The 26985-nt window shown below is 37.2% G+C and overlaps 1 protein-coding gene across 1 annotated transcript in view; it reads left to right on the top strand.

The window, feature by feature from the left end:
* The window catches only part of CPE (carboxypeptidase E), a 56903-nt gene extending 45594 nt beyond the window's left edge, over nucleotides 1-11309 (top strand). Inside the window, exons 6-9 of the mRNA XM_027635802.1 lie at nucleotides 2499-2638; nucleotides 4994-5093; nucleotides 7414-7532; nucleotides 8591-11309. Coding sequence (XP_027491603.1) covers nucleotides 2499-2638; nucleotides 4994-5093; nucleotides 7414-7532; nucleotides 8591-8689 — 458 coding nt within the window. The 3' untranslated portion in view covers nucleotides 8690-11309. The remainder of the gene's footprint in view (nucleotides 1-2498; nucleotides 2639-4993; nucleotides 5094-7413; nucleotides 7533-8590) is intronic.
* The last annotated feature ends 15676 nt before the right edge of the window (nucleotides 11310-26985 follow it).

Here is a 26985-nt window from a genome sequence, read left to right as displayed (position 1 = left end):
CCTTTTTTAAAACATGAAGAAATGAATTTTTTCCCATATTCTAAGCTTATTTATGTAAATACTAACCTAGAGACAGTATAGTCCTTCAGGAGACTAGAACAGTGCAACAGGGGAGGCTTTGTGTTTTCAAAGGAAAGTCTTACTCATGGTCAGCAAAGGGCATTCATTGCTGAATCTCAGTTATATCTGAGGTATCTAAACCTTTCTGATCTTCAGAGAGTGGTTGCTGTTAAAGTGTAAGAAAGTTACTGCTATACTTTGTTAAAATGAGAGGCTTTGGAAGTGTGATGATGTGCATGCATGTAATACATGCCATGTACATAATCAGATGGAATAGGGCAGTTAGAGGACTTGACTAGTAGCAGCAAAGTTGCTGCAAGGTTGAATAAATATTTTTAATATTTAAAAAGTATTAAATATGTATTGTAACTCTGTAAATATGTATTAATTTCTTGGATATTGCACCTAATCACCATCTTGAATGTGCAGGTAAAGAGTGCACAGCCCGGTGCACTCCAGATTACATATGTAGTAGGCCACAGTTTAAATCTAGGCCAGCTTCCACCCGTTCTTTGTCCCGGAGATTCAGATCATCACCTGCAATTCAATGAAGCTGAATTTTTTCAAGAGCAACACATAAACCTTGGAGCAGGCCAGAAACTGGGAAACAAACTATAGGATATGGCCACTATGCACAAAACTGGAAAATATATTACTTCTTTATTCTCTTCTTGAGAAACTAGGGCATTCCTGAGTAACACTTTGGGGGAAGGAGAAATTTCTTGAGAATTGGAACAGTAATGGTCAATGTTGTTGGCACCACAGTAAAATTATATAATGCCCTTTGTCTCCCAGTTCTCCTCTTCACGCATTCTTTCTTTCTTTTAGAAGAAATACAAAAATCAAGAAAAGCAGCATTGTCTAGTGTCTAGAACAGATGCCTTGCAGTCAGCACTGCTGTCAGGATTTAACTCATGATTCCATACCTCTCTTGCTGTGTACTCTTGCATGGTCCATCTACCGTTCCGCTGGTTGGAACGTCACAGCCATCCTTTGCAGGAGCACCTTTGCCTTCTGTGTCCTCATTTTTCTAAAAAAGGTTTAGAAATAAAAAGGTTCTTTTAGCAATCTGAAAAGTCCTTGTGGCTATCAGTAGTTAGGAGTCTTGTTGTCTGGTTGGCAGAAAATAAACTCTTCACCCTAATGTGTTGGCAAAATCCCACATGACTCAGTCTGTTTACTGCCCTCGGGGTTCTGTTTTGGGTATGACATCAGCTCTCTGGTCAGTTATGAACCTTGAACAACACTGGTGCTTTGGTAAAGAGACTACATTAGGTCTCATGTAGCTTGCATGGGAGAATGTAGGCCTGAATGAATTAGCTGTCTTAGAAACACTTCTAAATCCTTCAGTGACCTCCATGGAGATGCTCAGAATGCTTGATAGAGATTTTCTTTTCAGTCCTCCATTTGAGAATCCACTGACTCTGCTAGCTAGATAGACTGGGAAGGCAAGTGATAGTTCTCCATCAGCTTCCACAAAGAATATATTTATAACCCTCCTGGAGATGGCCACAGTCCCTTTCTAGCTTGTTGACCCAGTTACAAACCTGGAAACCTCTTTGGCTATTGATTGACCAAATGGAGAAAATAGCCAATATATCCATGTGGTAAGAGAAGGGGCTCAGAAAGGTGAAAGAGTGCATATTTTGCATCAAGTTTTTATTCCTAATGTTATGGTGCTGCGTATATTTTTAAATTTCTATGATTAAAGTTCAATGATGTTTCTCTTCTTTCTTGAGGGCTATCCAGTACTGATTTTGCAGAGGCCTTGAGTGGGTAGGAAATACTCCTATCTATGGAAAAAATTCCATGAAAATAAATTTTATAGGATTTCTTTTGTATTTTTTTTTGTAAAATATTTTGAATCTATGCAGAAAATCTTGACAAACAGATATTTTTCATGTAAAATGTTACTAACTTGAAATGCCGTATTTTCAGGAAAAAAACCCAACACATTTTTGACCCATCTTTATAAACCTCTTTTTCAATGTCACTTTATTATGTTTAATTTACTTTATAATTAATTGTCATTATTCTTGGCTTACAAAGTGGTTGTCTTTCTTTTTTTTATATAAAAATATTTTAGCCATAATCTGAAATAATTTTCTGTTCCCAAAGAGAAATTATGTAATGTATATGTCAGCTATCCAAATATGTGTGAGGTAGGAGTATACAGGCCAGGTGCAGCATTAGGTAGAAGTATACAGGCCATGTGCCAAATCTTTTTTAAGCTTTCCCTGGAAGAATATGTTTTTTTGGAATTAATTGTTCAATTGGTTTCTCTGATACAAAGCTTCTGAATTCAAAACTAAGTGGATTAACTGGAACTGCACCAATAGCTGTTCTTTTCTGAATAGTACCATCATCTCAGGTGTCCCCCTCTCTTTAGTTCAGAATAATGCAAAATCCATCACTAATTCTCTTTTCTGGCATTGCAGGGATGCAGGATTTCAATTACCTCAGCAGCAACTGCTTTGAAATCACAGTGGAACTTAGCTGTGAAAAGTTCCCACCTGAAGAAACTCTGAAGGGCTACTGGGAGGACAATAAGAACTCCCTTATAAATTACATTGAGCAGGTAAAACAAAAGAGGGTGGCAAAACTCTAGTTATTGTACATAAAACTTATAAACTTTTCTGCTGTGTGAACATCTAATTCAAATTTCATATTAATCCAGACGTCACTCCGTAATTCCTATCTGTCTCTAAAATGGTAAATCCTGTGTGATATTTCTAAATAAGTGGAAGAAGAGGGGAAAAGAAGGAAGATGTTATAGTATGGAATTAATCTCATCTTGCTGAAGCTGTTGCAGACATTTAGTTTAAATGATTTGTGTTGGGTTCCTCAATGAAAAGAAATACACATTTCCATAATTCACTCCCCCAGCAGTGATGTGTTTACTGAGAGAGATGGATTGCCCTCTGCAGATATTAAAGTGTGCGTACAGATGTGGGATGGATCACTCTGTGGATATACAGGGAACCTAGACAACTGGATTAGACTGTGACTGCTTGGCAGTTCAGTGTAACATCATGAGACATCCCTAATTCTGGTTTTGTAGATATTCTACTGCTCTCTGACTGCATGAGCTGCTGATAGTATAGAGCTGTCAGTGTGATGATTCCATTAAAAATGACAGCAAATCTGGTAGAAGTGTAAAGTGTTGTCATGGGTTTATATAATCTTGTGCTAAGGGATTGTTAGAAGTTAAGACTAATGAAATAGATCTGTGTGTGTATTTGGGGGGTTTCTTTGTTGCTGGTTTTTTTGGTTGGTTGCATTTTTTAATTGTTTCATGGCAATGTATCAAGCTGCACTGAAATGATGGTTCCAAGCAGTGTGGGAATATTGAATTTCTGAAACCTGACTATTGTAGTTAACGATTACAAATATATCTGGTATCATTAATGGCTGCACACCTGAGATTGTGAAATCAGAAACACACTTGGTTAGCAGATCTGACCAGTTAATACATTCATTTCTTTAAGAACTTATTTGTGCAGAAATGCTTTAGTTAGTCAGAAATCTGAAATACTTGAAATGTTTGAGTTACACTGTTTTGTTAATAAGTTATATGTGGGCTCAGGAAAAAGCTGTACCCATCCTTCAGGTTTTTACCTACTGATTATGAGATCCATCTCAAATTGTTCATCTCCTCTGCACATGGGTTAATTTTCTCTGACTTGTGGAAAACTGTTATCATTTCATTTTCAAAATTATTCACGTGTAAGATACTATTTTGCCAACTTCCTTTGCTCCTGTGGAGCTGCTGGCTTTATCCTTGAAATTCAGTTGGCCTATTTGGCATTGGTTTTTATCTTATTGCAGGATAAAAGGTCAGCTCTGTGCTCCAGCTCCCCTGCGATTGCTGAGGATAGTGCAAATATGTACTTTCTGCTTTTCTGAGCTGATCTACATCAGGTGTCTTCCATACTGTGAAGTAGAAGAAACTGAACTAAACTATAGCAGCTATACCATATAGGTTCATAAAGGGGAACATCAATATCTCAAAATAAAATTTGGGTTCCACAAGTCTTTTCAAATATCACAAAATCAGAGAGAAGCCTGAACTCCACAGTACTTCGCTGCTTAATTTCCAGGCTCCCAATGAAATGCATCTCCACACAGGTTCCCAAACTCCCCTTCTTCCCAGCACTGAGAGTTCACTATTTCAGGCCATGAAAAAGCAGTTGATCCTCAGTGTGTTGCCCCTGAGGAGCTCAGCCTGCTTTCAAACCATGCTTAAGGTATGCTGGCAGGACTCCACACACTGCAGTCAAATCAGTGCTTTAATTTCATATATGCTAGGAACAGTCAAGTTAGGTAATGCTGGGGCTGTTGCCTGGAGCATGTTGCCTAAGAGACAAGAAAGAATTAGGACATGATCCACCACTGCCTTGTGGGGAGTGTTGTGACTCTGTATAGTCCCAGCTCGAAAACCTGGATGTTTTGGGTGCACAACAGAGGTCTCAAGCATCTCACAAAGGGATTGCCCATCAAAGTCCAAGTGACCGCATTTACTTTGATAATGTTTCACCTTTAAGCAGTTATGTCCATTATTATCTCTACATTTTTAAAGTTGATTAAATTTTTCTTAAAAAAACGGATTTTTAAAGCCCTCTTTCAAAGCTTTTCAGTGGATTCATTGATCCCCAATATGATAAAGACTTTCAAGTCACAGATATTATGATTTGCTGCATATTTCTGAGAACTGCTTCCCTTGCACAGGTAAATTATTATAACTACCTGCTGAATTATTTTTCCTCTTCATTCTTTGTTCCATTATGATATTAAGTATTTATCATTGATAGTTGTCAGCATGTAGACATGCTTTGTTAGATATATCAGTAGATATTCCATTGACAAAAAATGCCATCTTTTCTTAAGAATTTTCCAATTATTTACTATGTGTTGCCGACCCTGTTTATTTTAGATTCATCGAGGAGTGAAGGGGTTTGTTAAAGATCTTCAAGGCAATCCAATAGCAAATGCTACAATTTCTGTGGAGGGGATAAGCCATGACATTACATCAGGTGAGTGTGTTACCTTAGCAAAACAAGAAGTGCTGAGATACATTGCTTCTCCTCTGCTTAGCAACCTGAAGCCATTTCACATCTTTTTAACTGAAGCTTTAAGGGAGCAAAATTTTGAAGCCAGGAAAGCTTGCTGTGCCTCAAGAAGCTTGTTGTCTACAGGATTTCATGCATCTTCTGCTTGTATTTTGCTCTCAAAGTATCTGAGACTGGTTTTCGTGACTTCATGGGTCTCTGGTGTGAGCTGGTTCTGGAGGCTCTTGGTTATTAATGCTTAGACTGTCTTCTGATTTATAATGCAAATAGTGTTTCACAGCTCTGCCAGGATTTAAAGTCCTGTCAGCAGTGCTGTTTCTAGTTTGAAGGCTAAATTTTAGTCTAAAAGTGTTATATTATTTACAATGCAATCATAACTTTGGGTATGTAAATTCTTGACAGATTTTCAATTTACATAACTTCTTTCCACAAAGGTAAATTCTCTCTGCTGTTTACAATTACGTGACCTTTTTTCAGAAAGGTGATTCTAAAAGGTGAAAGTATTGTGTTGGTTGGTGTTCACAGAAAATTATATGTCACCTCTTCAGTGATGTTGTGCTTTATTCTAGGAATAAGTTCAAAGCTAGCTCACACAGCGCTAACTTTCAGTCTGCCCTGTAGACGTATGCTGTCCTATCCTGAATGACATTTTTTTTTATTTACACAAGATACTAATTAGAAAAACAATAAGAAAATGTCATTTTATATACATGATCTTACGTTATGGTCATTTTTTCAATAATATGTCTCACTATAGTGTTACAGAATGCAGAATACTATGAAACAGGACTAGAAGAATCTTCAGGTGGCTCCAATTTGTGTTTGTTTGTGCGTCACCTTCCAAGAGGCCAGCACTTCTGCCAAGCAGGGGAACAGTCTGTGAAAACATTAGTCATCTTCTTTCACTGTAAATAAGAAGGCAAAATGTATAGAGGTTGGAAATAAATTTTCAGGCGTAACAAAAAGGAAATAAGCTGTGAAAAGAGGCATTTTGAGGTAGGAGAGAGTGAGGCATATGAGAGAGAAGCTCATGCTTCTGTGGTACAAAAATCATTAATCTTTCCATATCATTGTGTGTGTATAAGCCTTAAAGTCATGTATTGTCCAAAGAGTGAGGAAAACAAGTACTTGAATTTTGGCACAGTCAAAATAAAGGATAAATATTCTTTGGCTTTTCTCCTGTTCTTTGTTCATGAGTTGAAAATCAGCTTTGTTCCATTGCCAGGAATTAGAATAGATCATTATCGTAGTTCTACAGAGTATTTTTTTCCTTTCTGTTTTATGAAGAGAAAAATCTGGGAACAACTGGACTGACCACTGACATTTTTTGACCATGCAGATTGCAGACATTTAAGTAATATTTCCCTTTGTGCACTGTGTAACTGCAGATGTGGTGAAAAAGCATTTAAGGGACTGGCAGAAAGAACGTGGCCAAGTCTTTTAAATGGACTACTAACTGAACTTTAGAATAGCCTTGCAATGTTTTTTGGAGATAGAGAAATTCAGAGTATTAGCCTGTGACAAATTAGGCAATTGCAGACCTGCTGGTGCAGGGAGGATCTGAGTCTTTGTGAAAATGGGATAGGGTCATTTCTGTAGAAGAGGATGATGCATTTTGATTCTGTGACTGAAAAAGATGATCTACAGTAACAGTGCAGTAGGATCCTCTCTTTCACCTGAGTGTATTAAAGTTTCATTTCTTTGTTTATCTGAGCCAAAGAAAAAAGCCCTAGACAATGCCTGGATACTGAAACATGTAGCCAATGATACTTCAAGGGTGGTACACATGGAATATTCTAGGACATGATGATTTATAGCTTTTTCTGAAGTGTGAGAAAAGTGGTCCTATTTATTTAAATTTGATGGGAGTAAAATGCATTTACACTTGGATTTTCAGAATACTGAGGAACAATAAAAATCCATATCACACTGCAAACTGAAACTCAGACACTTAACAGGGACTTTACAATGGCTGGAGTGTGCTTCTAGAGTAATGCCCCATATTGTCCTGTTCTTCGGTGTGATGGAGAACCTTCAGCCTCAGCTGGCAAAATCTTTCATGGCGTCTACAGCACAACTTCAAAGTTTAAATCAGTGTTTTGGTTACCTGAAAAGGAGAAAATCTGTAATGATATATTTATACAGCTCTTACAGAAGAATCCTTTCAGACAGACAAAAGGAAAGGGCTGACAGGAATATAAAAGACTGACACACCCCTTCTCCTTAGCTGCATAATTAGTTTTATACATATTTATTTGGATATTTTTCTTCTTCTCCTCTACAGCCAAGGATGGTGATTATTGGAGATTGCTTGTGCCTGGAAATTACAAACTTACAGCCTCAGCACCAGGCTATCTAGCAATAACGAAAAAAGTGGCTGTGCCCTTCAGCCCTGCGGTTGTGGTAAGTGCTCACGTGTGTTGGTTTATCACCTATTATATATTTAAAAGGTCTCTTTTCCCTCATAGTATGCATGTAAGCAGAAGGTGATTTTTCAGAATATTTAAGAATATGCTAATTTAGAAAGACTGGAAATCTACTCTCTTAGCACTTGATGCACCAGCTATTGAGAGTAATCTCGTTTTAAACTCATTTAATCTCTTGCTGGTCTTATTTATAATGAAAAGACACAGAGAAGGGTAGTGTTGGGATACTTAAACATTTTATTGATTGAAGTGTGAATAGACAATCAGAAAGAGGATTACAGGATGTATCTAAATAGTGCAACATGAAAAGTAAGAGATGTTGAGGTTTGGATTGAGACATGATATGTTCAGTCTAAATTGTCAAATGACTACCTGCTTGGGTTAAAACCAGTGTTCAGCTCTGTGCAGAAAGATAGTGATGGACCTCTCTTTGTGTAGATGCCCAGTATGTGCGGTGATTAAGACCTAGATTGAGTCTAAGATCTTAGAAGCATTTTTAATTCACCCTCTGTCCAGGTGTGGATGTCTCTTAACAATTAAAGTAGCACATCATATCTACATTAATGAGCCACATGTTAGGAAAAGCTCCCTGGATCTTTTTGCTGGCATAAAATTGAATGAATATATGTTTTGATACGGTGAGGGTGTATGCATTGCTAGGTGTTAGCACTAAGCTGATGATACTTCTTATAATATGATGTATGATTTATGTGGCTACTAGTCAGTTTTAATTTCATTGGCCCATACTTTTTGAAATTTTTAAATAAGTCAAAGACTTGACAAATGTCTGGTTCTTTTGGAAATTTTGCTGACCTGTGTGTATTTTTAGATAAGTTATTGCACTGATATGCTGGTATTGCACATATTTAAATCAGCCTCAAGACACTTTGGAATAAACCTAACCTAAAATAGAAGGTACCTCTGTAAGCCCCATGTCTGTGTTAAACAATATCTTTCAATAAATGACTCTTAAAAGCCTACGCTACTCTCTTTCTACAAGTCTTACTGACACTTTTTGTTGTTTCTCTTACTCAGGTTGATTTTGAACTGGAGTCATTGTCTGAAAGAAAAGAAGAGGAAAAAGAAGAGTTGATGGAATGGTGGAAGATGATGTCAGAAACACTAAATTTTTAAATGAGAATTTTGACTTTACAGCTTTTAATCTATGTTGACTTAGTATACTGTACTGTGGAAACTCCCTATATTCTAGGTTTTGTGCACTTCACAATAATTAACTTTGAATTTTTCAGTCATATTTTGATTAATATGATTACAAATAACTACTAGCCTCCTAGGTAGATAAATAAGTTATTAATTTTCTTTCATATTGTTATAGAAAATTTACTCCTATATACAAATCAGAAAAAATATGAATTAATATGCAGCCTATATGACTATATGACAGTACAATCTGTTGTGTATTATTTGCAAGTTCAGAATATATAGGTTAACTTTTGATTTTAAAAAAGAAATATACTGTAGTCAATTATTGATACTGCCAGAAATATTTGACAGTGCATAGTAATAGACAGTGCTCTTTACTAAGTTCTATAATGGATGTTATTGAAAAGGTTTATAATAACAGTGTGTGGTGTAATAATGTTTTACAAGGATTAAAATTCACTATAACATTTTTTATGTTTCTGGTGTTGGGGCTATTTAAATATGTAAGAAAGTAAGTTGACTTCATTTTAGTAAGCAGAAGAAATCTGCATAAACTCTTTTATTAAAGGTGGAATAGAATGAATACAGGAAATAGGAGATCTTTATTCCTTAAACAGTTGACAATATTTGAAGATCAGGTTTTAATTATTTCTCATTACTTATTAAGCAAATTAAAAATTCTGAGTGGATGAAGAAGAGGAGCTTGTGCATCTTGTTAATATGCTGCTTGTGTTTGTTTCACAACAAGAAAAGAAATAATTTCAGGTGATGTCTGTTTTAGTTAGATAACTGCCTTTTCAACACGGTGTTTAGGTAATCAGTCAGACGTTAATCTGTTCACTGAAGGCTACCAAAGTATGGTCTAGGCAATGAACTGGAAATCTACTGAGGTTGTGCTTTTAGTCTTGCAAGTCAAGAATGCATATTTCCAACTTTGTTTCTTCTGCTGGCTAGTCTTATCTAAATCTAGAAGCAAGAAAGATAAGGGAAAATTTTTTCAGTGTGGTGAAATTTTTGCAGTATTTTTGAAGATGATACAAAAAGCAACTTTGATTTTGAAAGATTCTTCTTGCTCTCCCCCCCTTTTTTTTTTAATAATTTAATTAATATACTGCAGTATTTTGGCTAAGATGAGTGAAATTTGCAGCATCAGAAAACACACATGGACCATAGTAGGTGGAAGTTTAGTATAATTCTTCTGAAATGACTGCTGGTATGCTGCTTGATAGCAGCTAGACATCTCATCTGTTTGAAAGCTTACACACTATTGCTGGTCTATTTTAATTCAAGATCAGATATTTGATATAGATTTCCTTCCTCTGTTTCTTTCATATCACTGTGTTTTGATTAGCGTATTATTTTAGCTTATGCTGTAGGAATTCAGTATGGTTCAAAACCAATCAACAATGCACTATCATGCTCCTGCTGCAAGTGAAAAATCACATGTTTGGGTGTAGGATCCAAGTTCACCTCCTTTGAGTATTTAAAAATTTACTGAAATACTATTTTCTGAGAATTTTAAATTCTTTAATAAAAGTAGCACCCGATCGTTTTAGAGGAACAGGCTTAAGATTTGACACACATTGACAAACTGAACAGTAATAAAAAGGCATAAGCTTTCTCTCTCTTATCAAGAGTTTGCTATGTAACCTGTAGCTCATTTGGGTAGTAGATGTTTAATTCCAAATTTCAGGGGAACTTTAAGTACTGTGAGTTGTTATACAGCAATGAACTTTGAATCTCCATTGCAATGAGAAACTCCAGTGGCAAATAAACAATCTTATCTGAACGTGTCTTGATAACTTGTGGCTAGCTGTGCACAACGCTGTGCATAAAGGATGCCTGCTTACACCAGACTGGGTGCTTATGACAATTTGAAAGGCTAAGATGTAGCACAGAATGCATTCTGTGTCTGGCAATAATGATACTGTTTTTAAGTGAACCAGGTAAGATCAAAGCAAATAGTATAAAAATGAATTATAATAAGAGACTGCTGGCATGTGGGCAAATTAGCAGTGTAAACTAATGTAATAAGGCAAATGTCTATTTCTACAGAATACCCTACTCTGCCTCTTACAAACATAAGAATTTTGATCTGAATGACACTACTACATGGTACAATGCCTGTCATGCATCCAGTCTTCCTGTGGCATAGTTAGTGCAGACATTAAATCAAAGTGATCTCATAAAAGATTTCTAATTCATACCTGTATTATGTGTTTGAGATCTTCTGGTCTACTGTTTCATGCATTTGAGATTCAATGTGGTGTCCCTTAAGTGATCTCTTCGTTGTGCTCTAGATGACTGCTTGCTTTTACCATATTGAGATCAGGTTAAAGTGATTAAATGTTACAACACCAGAACCACTGCCACTGTTCTTGCTCTAGGTAAACATCCTTAAGAACAGCATAGTCAGGACTCTTAATAAATTAATTCATTATGTAGCTTTTCCTAGCTGAGCTGAGCTGTGTTGTAGGACTGTGTATGTTTAATGGAAGATTAAGCTGTTGTGTGATGCTGAGCTTTTTGTTAAAAAGGCACATGCTGTACTCTTGTACAATAAATCTACAGTTTTATTTAAAACATAAAATGTGTAAGTAATTTACAGGTTCAAAACATGACCTCTTTGGATGTGCATGTCTGCAGACTATGCCATAAACTCATCTTCAGTGAGGTGTGTGTGCCAATTAATTTGCTGTTTGAACAGAGAAATGAGCTGGGGTTAGTGATGACATCCCATTGAGAGCCATCCACAGCCCCTTAACTTTGTGCTTGAAGATCTGCCTTTTGGAGTATACATCTTTCTGAGCACTTTTCCCATGGAGGCCTTTAAATCAAGTAAGGGATAGTAATGAGGTGCTCTGCATTTGCCGTGTGGGGACAGGGCATACACTTTTGCATGTCTTTTTCACGATATTTACAGATCTTTTTCCATATTGATCATATCAGTCCTTAGGATTAGAAAGCACAGTGTGCAACATGCTTGCAAACCTCTGGTACTATGCATTCCTTATAACTACAGTGGCCAGGATTATAATAACAATGAAGTCAGTCAAATAAAATCACTGCATCTTAATTTTCCTTTTTCTAGGTTGTGGTGTTTACATCCATATATGTGAATTTACATATAGTCCTGGCTAGTCCTGAGCTGCTAATAACACACATTAAAGTGTAAATTAAAACTATGTTATGTTAGAAAGAATTGCTGTCAAGTTTCTTTGAGGTTTTTTATTTTTAACAGATATAACAAGTGTGTTAGGAACACTTAATAATTAGGCCCTGAAAGGAAGAAGTTTCCGAGAAGGATGACAGATAGGTTTAAAGGAGCTTGAATTTAAAACTAAAAGGTGTGGTTCCAATGAACCTGATTTTCTCCCATATCTATGTTTAGTTTGATTCAGGTCTGGTGAGGCTGTAGAATAGCAGCAGTTTCATGACGGCCTCTCTAAGAGTTAGAGCAGCTGGCTAGAGCTTCTAAGTAAGCCTGCTCCAACGGAGGAGTGTCTTGTTTCCTACTTGTAGTTAGCACTGGAAATGCAGGACTGAGAAATGTCACTGCAACGCTTGCTTTCTGCCTTCCTGAATCTTGCAAAATACTTGTTCTGATCATCTCCTTGCAGGTATTTTATTCCCTGTGTACATTTCTGTTTATTATGTAGAGCTACATCTGTTATAAATAATTTACTGCTTGTTAATTTGACTCATAGGTTTGATCATTGACACAGGCTCTGTTCCAGTATTTCTGACTTACATAATTAAAACCAGAAAAACAAAAACACTCAGGAGATTTTCTGAAAGTCATGGCATAAAAAAAACCCCAGTGTGTTTTTTTGCCTCTCGGCTTGTGAGGGTTTTGAGTGAGCTTGCTTCAAGTTTCTGTTTTTAAAGCCTGCTTTAGGGAGAGAAGAATATGACAACTGAGAAGCTGATGTAATTTGGTGCATCCAGAGGCCAAGGATATACAGCAGTATAGCAAGTATTAGAATCGGCAGTATAAAAATGAGATCTTTACAAGCAGTTGCTGTTTTCTTTTACTAACTGTGACAGTGGGAGTGTATTAATTGAGTTAAATAGCCTTACAGTGCTGATCTTTCTTCATCCCTCCTTATTTTGCCTCTCCACACCTCAGGCATTATATTTCAGCAATGACTTAAACACATCCATGATTAGGCATCATTCATCACAATGCTAGATTTCCCCTGAATTAATGTTTAATAATTCATATTATTTTATCTTTGTTCTACTTTCATATTCTGTCAAGTCACCACAGATTTTTGTAATCACAGATCCCTGTGCACAGTGGAAATTGTTAAAGAGAGAAGCTGAAGAGTTTGACTCCTGCATTGGAAATGTAGAGGGAATTTGACATCTGGAAATGCACAGGAAGCAGTCTAGTATTGAGAAATATGTCAATTTTACAGACTTTTATTTTAATAATTATTTAGTAATGGGCTAAATAGGGGTTTGTGCCTGGGAGATTCTAGGAGTGCAGCATGTCTGTGTCTTTAGTCTTAAGATAAAGCTACACTGAAAAGATCCCTGTTATCAGACCCTCAAGCTTAGAATCTGAGTAGTCAGGACTATCTGGTGTCAAGGATGCTCATTTTGCATCAGTAGTAGTTGTTTTTTCATCTTTTCTAGGAGAAAGATGCAAAATAATAAGAAACCATTTCACAATGTGTAGAATTGGTTGAGGAACTTGAGATTCATTGAAAGACACAAAGTAGAAATAATGGAGATGAACTGGACCAGTTGCAACTTACAGTTCTTTAGGCCTCGGAACTGCTACTCAGTAAAAGATAGCAGGGTAACTTTGTGTGCCGTTTTTGTTACATTCACCCACTGAGGATGTGGTCAGGACCGTAATTTAAAGAAAAATATGGAGCTAGATGGACTTCTCACTTGACAGTAGCATGGCAGCAATAGAGGGGTTAAGAGTGTTGCACTACCATCCAGTAATGGGAGATTCCAATTCATGGGTTCAGTTCAATCATCTGTTCTGCAGTCTGCCATGGTGCATGTGCTGGTATCCAAGGGTGCAGAGCTAGCATCCTTCCCCCATATTCCAGCGCTCCTTGCAGAAAAGGTAAACTAAACATATTTCAAAAACTGTGGACAACATTCAAGAGAAGACTGGGCTGCCAAGAACAGTACGAAATTACAGTCTGACTTCCCTCCCTTCAGCTCACTAAATATCCGCTCATGTGGCTTTTCTTGGCTGCTTCCAGTTCTCTCTCAGGGTGTGTCAAAAACTAGCCCAGCCTGAGCAGCTCAAGGATCACTTGTGCCAAGACCCATCAGGAGTGGATTACAGGGCTTTCTGGGGTCTGTAAGGATCCTAAGTTTGCACTTTGAATCACAGAATCATAGAATGGTTTGGGATGGAAGGGACCTCCAAGATCATCTAGTTCCAACCTCTCTGCAAAGGGTTACCTTCCACTAGACCAGATTGCTCCAAGCCACATCCAGCCTGGACTTGAACACTTCCAGGGATGGGGCATTCACAACTTCCTCTCCACTGTCCACACCATAATTGGCACAGCTGTGAATTTCCTGGGATGCTGCAGCTTCCTGTTCAGTTAGGTCCCCTGGCATGGCCTGCATCAGGAATATTCAGGTCTCCAGAACAAGGACTGGACCAGTAGCTTGCTTTGGGCCTGCATACTTACATTTCTTTCAGTGGAAGTAGACGACAGCTGCTGCACCTTCTTGGTGGTATAGGAGGAATGAGCTAGCCTATGCCTCTGACTGCACACCAGAGCATGGCAGGCATACATTAAGACTTTGGGGCTGAGAAGTGCTCCTGGATCTCGTAGGTTAAACATGGCCAAGGCATGAGAAGTGACTACAGAAACTCAATCTGGGAAGGAATATTCACAAACCTAATACCACCTACTTTCCCCTTCAGATTCAGGTAATATATCTGAAGGTTTATCATGTTAGTGACATTTGTTATTGTATATGCATATTGTATATGCATATATAAGCATATCAGCTTTGTGTTTCCTATGGGGGATGGAATACTTTTGAGTTTAAAGAAGTTTTGGATAAAATACAGATGCAGCTTTGGGAGCAGAGGTACACTGGAAAACAACTGACTGGCTTGTGCTGCATTGCATTTATTATTAATGTGTGGCAAAGGAGGAGCATTCACTCCAGTCCCAGTGCTACTAGATTTTAAAAGACATAACAAAAACTGTTAGAGGTCAGTTTTTGCACACATTTAATGTGTCGAAACTTAGGGCCCAGAAAGATCTTACTGCGAAGAAAAGGCTTAGATGTTGCAAAGTTTATCTTTTGGATTCACTGTGTGCATACATACATAAGTATGTGTGGGAGCAAGGAAGCAGGGCAAGAATGTATATCATATTCTCTAGTCTATTGTAGGCATTTAACTGCTCAGAAATCCTTGAAGGCACCTATTCTGTTTGCCATAAAAGGAATGCAGACTCCTGGTTTTATGAATCACATCTAAATTAGATACCTATGGCAGGCAAGTGAATTCCCGGCCAATCCTTTTGTTATGGGGATGAGAGTCCCCAAAGGGCAAAGAAGGTGCCCCTCAGTGGGCAGGGCCAGGCAGCCACCTCACCAGAGACTAAGGAACCCGGGGATTCAGTTACTGCTTACAGGAATATTTTAAAATGCATGACTATGTCAAACTGTATGGCTGCCCTACATAGCCTCTGATGCACCGGAGGCCTGTCATGCACTGTGCTGAAGCCTGTATGCCTGAGTGTTTTACTGCATTTTGACCTAAAAATTCTATTAGCTGTTTTAGCAGGGCTTTTGCAAGAGAAACGTCTGAAGGTACTGTTTTCTTGTGCCTTCTTCTGGAAACTGAAAGACTAAATGAAAAGGAACGTTTTGTTATATCAGGTCATGATAGATACTCTCTCAAATAAATACAGATTCTGTCTTCAGCTTTCTATTTCCACATAGGTCTGACAGGACTCAACATCAGATGCTTGTTAATGTATGTGGTAATGTGCAAGATTAAACATCTGCAAAATCTTCTGATCATTTTTGTAATGTCTGAAAAGTTAGACATAGCTTGCAGGGAATTTCCACTGAAAAGAAACATATTTTGGAGGACATCCCAAGTTAAGTCATTCAATATTTTTTTGCCAGTACACTGGATGGTATTACATGATGCCAAGATAAATTCAAATTAACACAAAAAATATGCAGTCGTATTGATTCTGGGTTTACATAAGTTGCTGGCACATTATGTTAAGAATACTCAGATAAATAGTTGCCAGGAAAACAAAGTCCAAATAAAAAAAAAATAATTACATGAATACACTTAAACAAGAGACACAGAAGAATGAAATTTTTATCCAGTGAAATTTTTCTTCAGCAAAATAATTAAACATGGAGATGTGTTCATAGACTGAATTTCAAAAGAAAAATACAACAAATACAAATTAAAAAATTAGAAAAATGTTGCTGTGAATATTTGTGTACTGAAACAATTCACTTGTGATAAAGCTTCCCAGATGCCTTAGGTGCCTTTGAAAACTGTGGGTTGAAAAATAATTTTTTAAAAGGATTATTAAAAGGTAAACAGTAAAATTTTGAAATATTATTCTGCTTCCACTTGAATCTTTCATTTATAAAAATGACAATTCCAATTTTTGATATTTTATAGTGTAATGTTTACACTTTAAAACATTTTTACTACTTTCATAGTTTTTATTAATGTAGCTACATAAATGAAACCACAGTCTAGCAAAGAAACACTGAACAAGATCAAATAGTTGGCAGCTGAAACTGGGCAAATTTAGAAGCAGAACTAATGTTTGGTGTTTTCATAGTGGGGCTAATTCACCTTTGAGATAGTTCATGTAGCTGTACAGTAGATTTTTCATCACATTATTTTTTTTAAAGTAAGGCTGTTGTCCTTTTCAAAAACTATTTAAATGCTGTTTGTGTTTCTTGGCTGAACTAATCATATATTCTTCATGGGTACGCCCTTTCAGTTGATTTTCCCACCTGGTTTAATTGTTTCCTGAGACCTTAGATAATCACACATCCCCTTGAGCTTCTGCTTCGTTAATCTAAGAGCATTTTTGGATTCACTAATTATGGGATTCTGAGAATTCAGGCTTGGATTCTGTGGGCAGTACCTGTATGCCTTTAAAAATATCTGAGTATTGAGTTTCCGTGCTTACTTTTGGGTTGCTTCCCTTGCTATTTGTGATCTGATTGAAGCCAAGTGAGATTTTTTTAACTTTGATTCTGAACTGAATTTTCAAATATAACAGAACCTGCTGAAATGTTGTAGGAATGTGTTTGATTTTAAGATCAATCAAAATGCTTAAAAGGGCTTTCTCTACTTCTTCAGTCTTGCACGTTTCTCAGTTTCCTTGGAATTATACTACTAGAATTTACTCATTAAAGACTGGTTTCCTTCCATGATATGTTTAGTGTCAGCAGCTTCACTCCTGTAATATTCAAGAAAATACTTTGTATTTGCAAGTCTCCATTCCTCTGAAAACCACCTACTTCCATGGAGAGGGATGGGACTTCAAACATTTTTTCTCCTCCTCTTCAGCAATCTATAATTGTTCTTTCTCCACAACCTCATTTTTTTCATTCTAACATCCCCAACGTGCATGTTAAAATCCTAACAAGACCTGTGCACTACAGAAAGTGCTGGTTCCCAGGTCAGTAAACATGGAGGAGATTGCAATATGATGAAATTTATTATCTAAAAGGGAAACTAAGCTACTGCTGGTAATAGAAAGTCATAAACTCACAGAGCATGCTTTATCATTTCTGATGAACAGCCTCATTACTCTGTACCTTTGGATAGAAATTGTTGAAGGCAATGAGTAGTCATTATACTTCATGTCCTTCAAGATTTTCACTCAGGAATTCTCCGTGAAGATGGGGTTAGAAAGGTGTGATCATAAAATGCAGTTCAGTTCTTCATATGGTTAAGTCTCTTACATTAGAGCAAACTACTCCACGACAACTTACAATTTTTTAGACAAATGTCTGGTTAGGTGGATAGTGTGCAAACTATAAAAAAGCACTCACAAAACAGAAAGAAAGATTATTAAGGGGGTGTAAGGCCCAACACTTTTCTTGGTGTATTACAGTCAACTGTAGGTGACTCATGGTTTTATTCAATTTCTCATTTTGCCTTTCAAAGCATATTTTTCCTCCAAGAGAGGATGACCTGTGGAATCGCTTTGCTTGACCCACCCTAATCCCTACCACAACAATTTCAATACTTGAAAAATTCATTCATCCAAATAGTTTGGACTGCTGCTTTATTGTTTTATAGTCTTGGATTAGGACCTGGATAGTCTTAATCTTAGAATCAAAACCATGTCTGGTAATGAGAGGAAATATCAGGATAAGCTTCATTAGTTGTAGGCAAGCAGCTAAGAGCACAAACGTCCAGGAGCACACCCAGTGAAACTCTTTCTTGCCTGCAGCTGGAGCTGAGAACTGGAAAGCTGTGTGTTTCTGGAGACACTGAATGTACAATGGGGGAAAATAACAAAGTCACACTATACTTTTGATTTTAAGCCAGTTCTTCTCTGGGGCATCAGACAATTGTACTATGGATTTTCACAGCTGAGTAGATTATCAATGAGGAGGAGAAGCTTAAAAAGGGGATTCTAGTTGATTTACTCATTTTTAAACTTCCCTGCCATCAGCTAAGTAACTAATATTCCTTAGCAATATTTCCTGTAATATCAGAGTCACAATTTCCGTTACTTAGATTCTGTCAGTCTCAGCATATATTTTAATTTGATGTTTTTCAGATATTTCTTCTAGATGTTACATTGGAAACCTCGAAACTTGATCATGCATTGAAAATTTGGGATGCTGAGATTAGGCTGAAGTTCCACAACGCCCATCATTGTCACTGCTGTGGGAGGCCAGTATGTACCAGCTGTGAATCTGTGTTCTGTGCAGCCAAGCAGGAACTTGCTGGCGTATTTGGAGGCAATAGCTCACATTCGTTTTGCATATACCAACAATGGAATTTCTACCTCTTTGTAATGTATATGCCCATAATGATTTGTTTACAGTGAGGTTTCAAAGAGGCAACACAAAGAGACAAAATGGAAAATAGCTGTGTGGAGATGACAGGCTTTGCCATACAATCTTGCAGCTCTCATTTGTGTTGAAGTTCAGGGAATGTATCTCACTTATTTCCTGTGTCTTACTTTCCCAAAGAATGTTCTTCCCTTTAGAAAATTGCAGATCAAAATAACCAAAAGATAAAAATCGAATTGTGCAAACATTTCCTTTTACAGCTTTTTTACTCCCTCAAAGTCTTTAATATTTGAAAACCTTGCTTTGAAAATCAAAAAAAACCAACAAACAAAAAGCTACGAAAAACCTTGGAACTTGGATTCTGAGTATGTGTGAAAATCTAAGCATAAAATTAAGAACTATGTGAATGCCTTAAATAGCCTTTAATTATTCTTTGATGACCAAAACTAAAACAGAATCTGGATATCTATGCTAACGGTTACTGTCAAGACTACGTTACTGTGTTTCCACCTTGAAATTATGTGAAGTGAGAAATGTTTTGTGCTTCAAAGCACTCCTCCTGCTGTGCAGCATCCTCTGTTAGAGAGATGGGACTAATACAATTTGACTGATGAGTTTATCATCTTCTGTATCACCTTAATCTAACACATTTCATGAGTCAGCAAATCCAGGTATTTAGGCATCTGTTTGGCCCTTTTCCTAGGTGTTCTTAGAGAGGAGGAGAGACTAAATAGCTACTGAACTGACTGTCCTCCTTCCATTGTGTTTAAAAAAGGATAACAGCTTGAGTCCGTTTTCCACTCTGGTTTTAAAACCATTGAATTCAGCAGAATCACCCTGGATTACAAATGTCATCCTTGGGAGTAGAAAATGACCTTGTGTCCCTTTTCTTTCCATCACATAGTTCCTCTTTCCAGCTTTCCCATGTTGAGCAAGGGCAGTTTGGCATGTGCTACCACTGCACATTTCCCTCCCAATTACCCATTTCCTCTCCTGTGTGCATTTTTGGCATAATGTGTTGTGTTCGGAAACCTATATACCTGAAACATTTGGAAGCACTGAATTCTGGACACATCTGGTTATTAGATTTGAGATGGTTAGCCCTTCTGTGAATAAACCCCTCACACTGCCATAGGAAATTCCACTAAGTTTTTCCTCTCTGTATGAAAATTTTGCCTCCCATATTTCACTGCTTTATTTATTAACAAAGAAATTTTATATTAACCATGAAAAACACTGCAGAAAGTTATATGAAGGATGTAATTTTTAGGACAAGCTTGTAAAATCCTCTTCTTCCAGATGAGGATGTACATCCCTCACAGCTAAATTCAATGGTAAAGTTTGCCATCCACTGTGGTGAATGTTCAGTGACAGGCAATGGCCTTTGGGAAATAGTTCCATAGATGAATAGAAATAACTTTTTTCTGTATATTTTTGCTGTGAAAATTTGTGTGTGACCATATGATCAGTAAACACTTTCTGGTAAATTTTTTGTGTGAGCATCTTGAGAAACCTCTTGTTTGACTTCAGCCTGCTGATGTTTGACATTAAACTGGCACACAGAAGGGCTCCTAGTACAAGCTTCATCCTCTGGTCTAGCTTAGGAATTAGTAGAACAGTATCTTTAGAATTGTCTTGATCCTCCTCTACGTTCTTAGTGTAACATTTTTCCCATAAGAGCAGAGTGCAAATGAAAGGCTGGCTGCTAACTTAAACACTGAGTAGCCTTGCTAGAGCTAGCAAACAAATTGAGGCTCATCAATTATATGCCATTTAATTCTCTATGTTATTAGGCTTCTAATCAGAGGAGTTCTTTCTCCTCTGAATTTTAATTTTAAACAACTAGCTATTTCCACTTTGGATAAAAAAAAACACAATCCCATTAAAAGTTAGAAAAGGATAAAGGATCTAGTTATATAAAATGTCTTCTGTTTGTAATAATCTTTTCTTCAATTAGCAAAAATTCAGTTTTCTCTTAGAAAAATGAGACAGATACTACGACCTGTTATAAAAAGAATTATCTTCTTTTTTATGTCTTTTTGAAGAAAACCTCCATTTATTTTATTAACTAATCATGTAAGCTGGTGATAAGTTGTAAGTGCTTTTATTTCTGGGGGAAGACCTAAACCCTAGCTACAACAATGGCAGTTTTACTGACTACATGCCAAAAGGCTACAGATATTCCTTAACTAGCTTAAATGATCCTGTGCCTGCCTATGACAAGCTGTGAATTTATGGATGGGAAAAGTTTAAAGATAGTGATAGAATGGGGAAAACAGTCCACAGGAGGGGATGGAAGAGGTGTACTAAAATCTCTCACTAGTTCTGTATCTGTAGATTATTACACTTAAAGACTTAATTCAGCAAGATACTTAGTACTTGCTTCACTTTTGTACCTGAATCCCTGTCCTAGTGAAGAGAATGGGAATATTTACACAGTTGGTGGTATGTACAGGTATCAGTATCTTGCTTAATTAGTATTCAACATATTTAGGGAAAAAAAAGGAATTTTAATCACCCTGGAACTCTATTTACACCTGCTACCTTTTCTCTTGGCATAATGCCCAACAGCTGCACTAACAAGAGACTTTTTCAGCCCTAATTGTCCTTCACCTCCCTCCCTGATGGAAGGGACCAATCTGCTGACAGAGCCAGTGTAGTGTTTCATTTAAAATGGCATTGGTTATCTTAAACAGAGGATTTTTGCTAACTTGACTCTTTAAGACTAAAATTAATTAGAGTGCTAGCTAGCTTCCACCCCCTAGGTCAGCTGCTTACGGAGTGTGTATGTGTTTGTATCATGTAAGTAATATATGTAGGTCAATAACAATCCAAGACTGAATTTGATAAAGGGTATATTTTCAATATTAATTGTAATAACAATAAATAAAAGTGTGTACCATAGTGGCCAAACAAAAGGCTACAATCTATTAAATACATTGTTACTACAGACTGCACAATGCATTATATGATAAGACCAGTAAAGTAAGTAAATATGTTAACAAGGACAACCAGTAATTCAAGCCCCAACATTAGCAAAAAAGAAGGTAAAATCTGCTTTGTTTATGCATGAAATATTATGCATAAAAATCTTATTTATGCATAAAATTAGGCCTTCCATATATTAAGTGATGAGACACTGAAAAAACCCAGCTGTAGCCAGTTCTCATAAAACTTGGTATTTGTAACTGATATTGGGGCTTCAAGGAGTTTTTCAGTTGCATAATGAGGAAGATGGATTTTAATAGCAGAGGCATGTTGCCTTTTCTGGTCAAAGTAAGGTTTCTTTCCTGTTCTTTCTTTCCAGTGGAGAGCCAGTGTCTCTCTCAGGTGCACTGGAAGATGGGGTGAGTGTGAAACCATTTTTTTTCTTTTTCAGCACCCTGTGGCCTAGGGAAGGAATGGATGAAAAGTTAGACTGCTCAGTGCCAAAGTGGCCTCCTGGAGAACCTGGTGGCCAGGGCCTCTCACATACATTGTCAGGGCATTTACTTGTTCCTTTGTAGCTTTCACTGTGTTATAAGTTAACCTTTGCATTCTGGACCTGGGTCAGTTTGTGTCTTGAAAGAACTCTTCTAGAAAAGGTAAATCTTACCGCAAAGATTGGGGAAGTGCACTTCAGAAGTCTAGGTTTAAAAGCTCAGATTTTTAAATCCGAGTGAGACTGGTATGTTCAAATGCATGGTGGGGCATTGCTCAGCCCTCAGTGTTGCAAGAATTCAAGATGGCCAAGCTCCACTTTTACAAGCACCAAAATGTCTCCTGTTCTTGACTTGATGTGCTGTGCCTCTGGCAGTGTTCACAGCTGGGAAATTCAGAGACTCTTACCAAGTAATGCAGGGAAGGGTAGTGCTCAAGGGTGGGATATGTAGCTGCTAACAGTACACATATGGTGGTGTGCTGGGGGAAACCCCAGTCTCCCAAACCATCTTTCTTGGGAGAAGATTAGGAAGCTCCTATGCATGTGCCTGGGGCAAGTGGCTCATGGCTTGGGGAGCATGGTAGGAGCACCCTGCAACTATGTTGTGGAGCAGTCTCTTGCCTGCACAAAGTGGACTGTGCCTCCTGCCACCCAGGGACTTGTCAATGCAGCTTAACCACTGTCCATGTCTCAATAACAATTTAATTAGTTATAGAAAGTGGCATGAAAGAGACTGGGATTGGTCCTCTCTCCTTGACCCAGTATTGTCAGGGATGAGGGCCTCCATCCCCTCCAGGAGGAGGACCACTGAATCCAAAGCACCCTTTGCTGCTTGTGAACAGCTGAAATTCCTAAAACTGAGTGTATGTACCTTTCAAAGGCACACACTGAGATTCTGCAAGTGGCTGCTTCTAGGGTAGTGCTCTCTTTATGGTGCTGAATCTTGGTAACACCAGTCATGTTTCTTGGGATTGAGTAGCCTGGTCAGGAAATCTATGCTGCTGCAAGATAAAACACATTGAGGAAAGCCAACTAAGGGGAGAATTCAGCTGCTTTATGTGATGTAATTCTGTTTCCCGCTACTTACAATATACACTGCATACACTAGATGGCAATGTAATACCTGCATAAAGAGGTTACCACTAAATTCAATAAAAAGTGCTTTCAGGTAGGCACTATGAACTCTTTCGAAGTAATAACTTTAACTCTTGTGCAGTAAATATTCTAACACAAGGGAAAAACACAGGACAAATTCAGAACAGTAGAGGACCACTGAATTTGATTATTGCTCTTTCTAGTTTGTTTAATAACTTACATATATATTTGTCACATAGTTTAATAATTATTTCATAAGGTAAAGTCTGTTAGTATGTAGTTTCATGACCTTTGTTATGTTTTCATCTCCTATCCCTGTGTGACCCTAGCTCAAATAGCTTTGAAACGTCCTTCCCGTATATTCCCTTTAGAATACTTTAGACATTATAGATGTTCCCTTTTCATTTCCTCTTTTTTTCCTATGAGCAAAAGCCTGTGTAATAGTTTGGTAATGTTTCTGGGACACAAGGAAGTTCTGTTGCATGTATATCTCAGCTCCACCTCTTTCTCAGGCTGTGTTGTGCCTTTTTGGATTTAGCCCAGGCATAGATAAGCCTGAGATATTTAATTTAACATATACTGTACTGTATTTTTCATATATTTAGGTGATTGTCTCAGTACTGAATCTTCAGTAAGGTTTTGTAATATAATGAGAAGCTTTTTCTCTACTGTGTTGGCTTTTTTAAAAAAAATATTACTATTTATTTGTTTTAGATACTATTTAAATGAAATTTAAGGGAGAACTGCTGTCCTGAGCTCAAAGCAGAAATTCTAGTTGACTGTTTTGTAGTGCTGCCGTCATTAAGAATCAAACAGGGAAATTGGTGTGTTGCAGCTTTTAAACGATACGAAAAAAGTTAATATTGCAAGTATAATATTTTGAACTTTCCATGTAAATTCAGATTCAATTCATCCCCTTTACACTTTGGTTTGTTGTGCAATCAGAATGAAATGCTCCTCAGTGAAATTCTTGGTGGTGTTTTCAGTCAGTGAAAGATTAGTGGGACACTCTAGGTATGAAGAGCTGCTGTAACAGCAAGGCAACAATCAGTAATTGCACATGTCCCTCAAGAATCCACCCTGTCAGATATCAGTCTACACCCCATATAGCTGCTCAGCTTTTTTTCTCAGATGTTGATTTTCTATCTCCTAATTAATCTTCTGGTATTTTCCCCACTAGAGCAGTTTCTCTCTCTCTCTCTCTCTCTCTCTCTCTCTCTCTCTCTCTCTCTCTCCCCTACTTATTTCCATCCTGTCCATTCATCTGATTTTTTTAGCTACCTTTTCCTTCCTCCTACTTCACTGTATAGAACCTACAGGGAATAGGAACTTATACATTGGCTTAAAGGGAATTAACAGAAATATTTAGATTTTTTTAATCCTGTGATGGCCTGCTTTGGTATTACTCTTTCTTTATACCTGTGCTCTGACCCTGTCATAAGATCAGTTGATTTTTTGTCTTCTCAACACAGTGACTGAATGTAAGCATACACATTAAAAATGGAGGAATGTAAATCACTGCATATCATACAGGACTAAATGTTGTCGTATATTTACCCTGACTGTACCTGTCATTTCATCATAGAATATATAATAGAATATCTGAGGTTGGAAGGGACCTTAAAGATTACTAGTTCCAACACCCCTGCCATGGATGGGGATGCCTTTCACTAGACCAGATTGCTTAAAGCCACATCCAACATGGAGTTGAACACTTTCAGGGGTGGGAAATCTTCCTTCTTGTTGTCTAACATGATGAAAGCTCCTGTGCTATGCTTTCTTCCTTAGTCTCTTTTCTAGCAAGGAAGTGTTCTTACAGTTGACCTATCCCTTGAACACAGACCTCTATTACAAACCAGCATGGATTTGTGTTGTGCTGCAGAATTGCTAGCCTCAGGGCTTTCTTTTAAGGTGAAACTGAAAGCCAAAATGAAAACTGAATTAATTCATTAATTTACCAAAAATGCTTTCCCTAACCTGGTAGTAGGCATTAGATAAAAGTCAGTTGAAAATTCCCCATGAAATCCTTTTGGGGCTTTTGATTACTGAAGGGACCACAGGACAAATTCCTCCATTCCTAATGCCACGCATACCATGCGGAATCTTGCACTGCAGACATTTTATTATTGTCATATTGTCAGCAAGTTAAAAATGTTAATTTTTAAAGCTTATAATATAAGAATAGCTGTATTTTAGCCACAGCTGTTTAGAAAATGTTTTTTAGCATCTGTTGTTTAATTTATATTTTGATTTGATGCTTTGTCACAAAGACATTTGTCCTTTTGGCTTCTGACTGAAAGATTCCTTTGAGGTACAAAGTTAGCAGCCTTGGGTGAAAGATGTCTTTACACCTGCATAAGCAAGAGATTAATATATTAAAGGGATTAATTTTAACCAATCAAATTTTTTACACAAATGAAGAGCAGTCTTCCTTTGAGTGTAGAAAAGCAAGGCAACCTGTGCAAACATATTGTTTCACTCTATAATTTTGGGGCTACAGTCTTGTGTCATCAGAATATTCTATGTCAGATAATGTCCATGCTTTAAAAAGTATTACACATTTCCAGATACTGGAAAAAAACAGAAGGCACTCCATATGCTATTTTTTTAACATATAACAAGTGTATATTAGGTAAGGAGTGAAAGGTCAGTGTAATTGGTTTAGCCTCAAGACATAGGTCTTGAGGCTAAATTATAAGTAATTTTCACAGTTCTCACTGGCAAATTCTGCAGAATGGCTGTTATAAGAGGTAAAAAAAAAAAAGCTTCACTGGTAAAGTGATTTGATTCCAGAACTACTGACTTACTGAGATAAAAATGTAAACTTGAACATGTCCCTCTTTGATCACAAATTCTCTAAGATAAATCAAAATTAAGAAGTATGTAATAAGTCATGGATGAATGAAACGTTAACTGTTTTGCAGTGGAATGTCAGGCCATCTCTGTGGCAGTTGCAGAATCTCAGCCCATTAGTGCTTTGCAACTTCCAGCTGAAATTTTCTTTTCATTTTGTTGCTATTTACAGTTTGTTGTATGAAACATAACAAATCTGATGAGAATTGTCTCTTTCTTTGCTGTGTTGTAAGTTAGATGGTCAGACTGTGGTGATGATTGCAGTAGCATGTATTGGTTTTCTGTTGGATTTACACTGGTCCATCAAGTGTTAGGGTTGGTTGGTGATGTAGTTTCCTTCCTTTAAGTTCAAACCCTTCCCCATAAAGGTTTTTATTTAATTATGAGGTTCTATTTCCTAAAAAGAAAATAGTTGTAGAGATAATTCTCACTGCAAATCTTTTGCATCTGCTAGTTATAATGCAGAGACTGGACAGCTTTGGTATCTGACTTTCTGTTTTCTAGGTAAAAATGCATTAACTTTGGAGTGAGTTAAAAGCTTATTTTGATCAATTTAGAAAGAAATGCCCACAATGCTTATGGTGCTCAGCAAAGCTCTTAAGCTGAGCAGGCACAGCAGCTGACTGAAATTCCCAGAGAGAAAAGCCATATGGCTATTACCTCGCAAAAAAGACACATCCAAAAAAATCTAAGTAGTAATAATTTTCACCTTCACATTTCCAGTAATATGACCTACATGTTTTGGAAAACATCCTGCAACCTTTTGTTGAGCAATTGTTTCTTTAAGCATTTGTGTTTGCCTTGATGTCATGGCTTATTCAGAGAGCCTGCTTTATGAATGAGCTCATCAACAGCTATGGTATCTGGAAGCCAGACT

This window comes from Corapipo altera, unplaced genomic scaffold (assembly GCF_003945725.1).
Source record: "Corapipo altera isolate COAL_440 unplaced genomic scaffold, ASM394572v1 22b, whole genome shotgun sequence".
Taxonomy (NCBI): Eukaryota; Metazoa; Chordata; class Aves; order Passeriformes; family Pipridae; genus Corapipo; species Corapipo altera.
The sequence above is the reverse complement of the archived record's forward strand: the minus strand, read 5'-3'. Positions and strand labels throughout refer to the sequence as shown.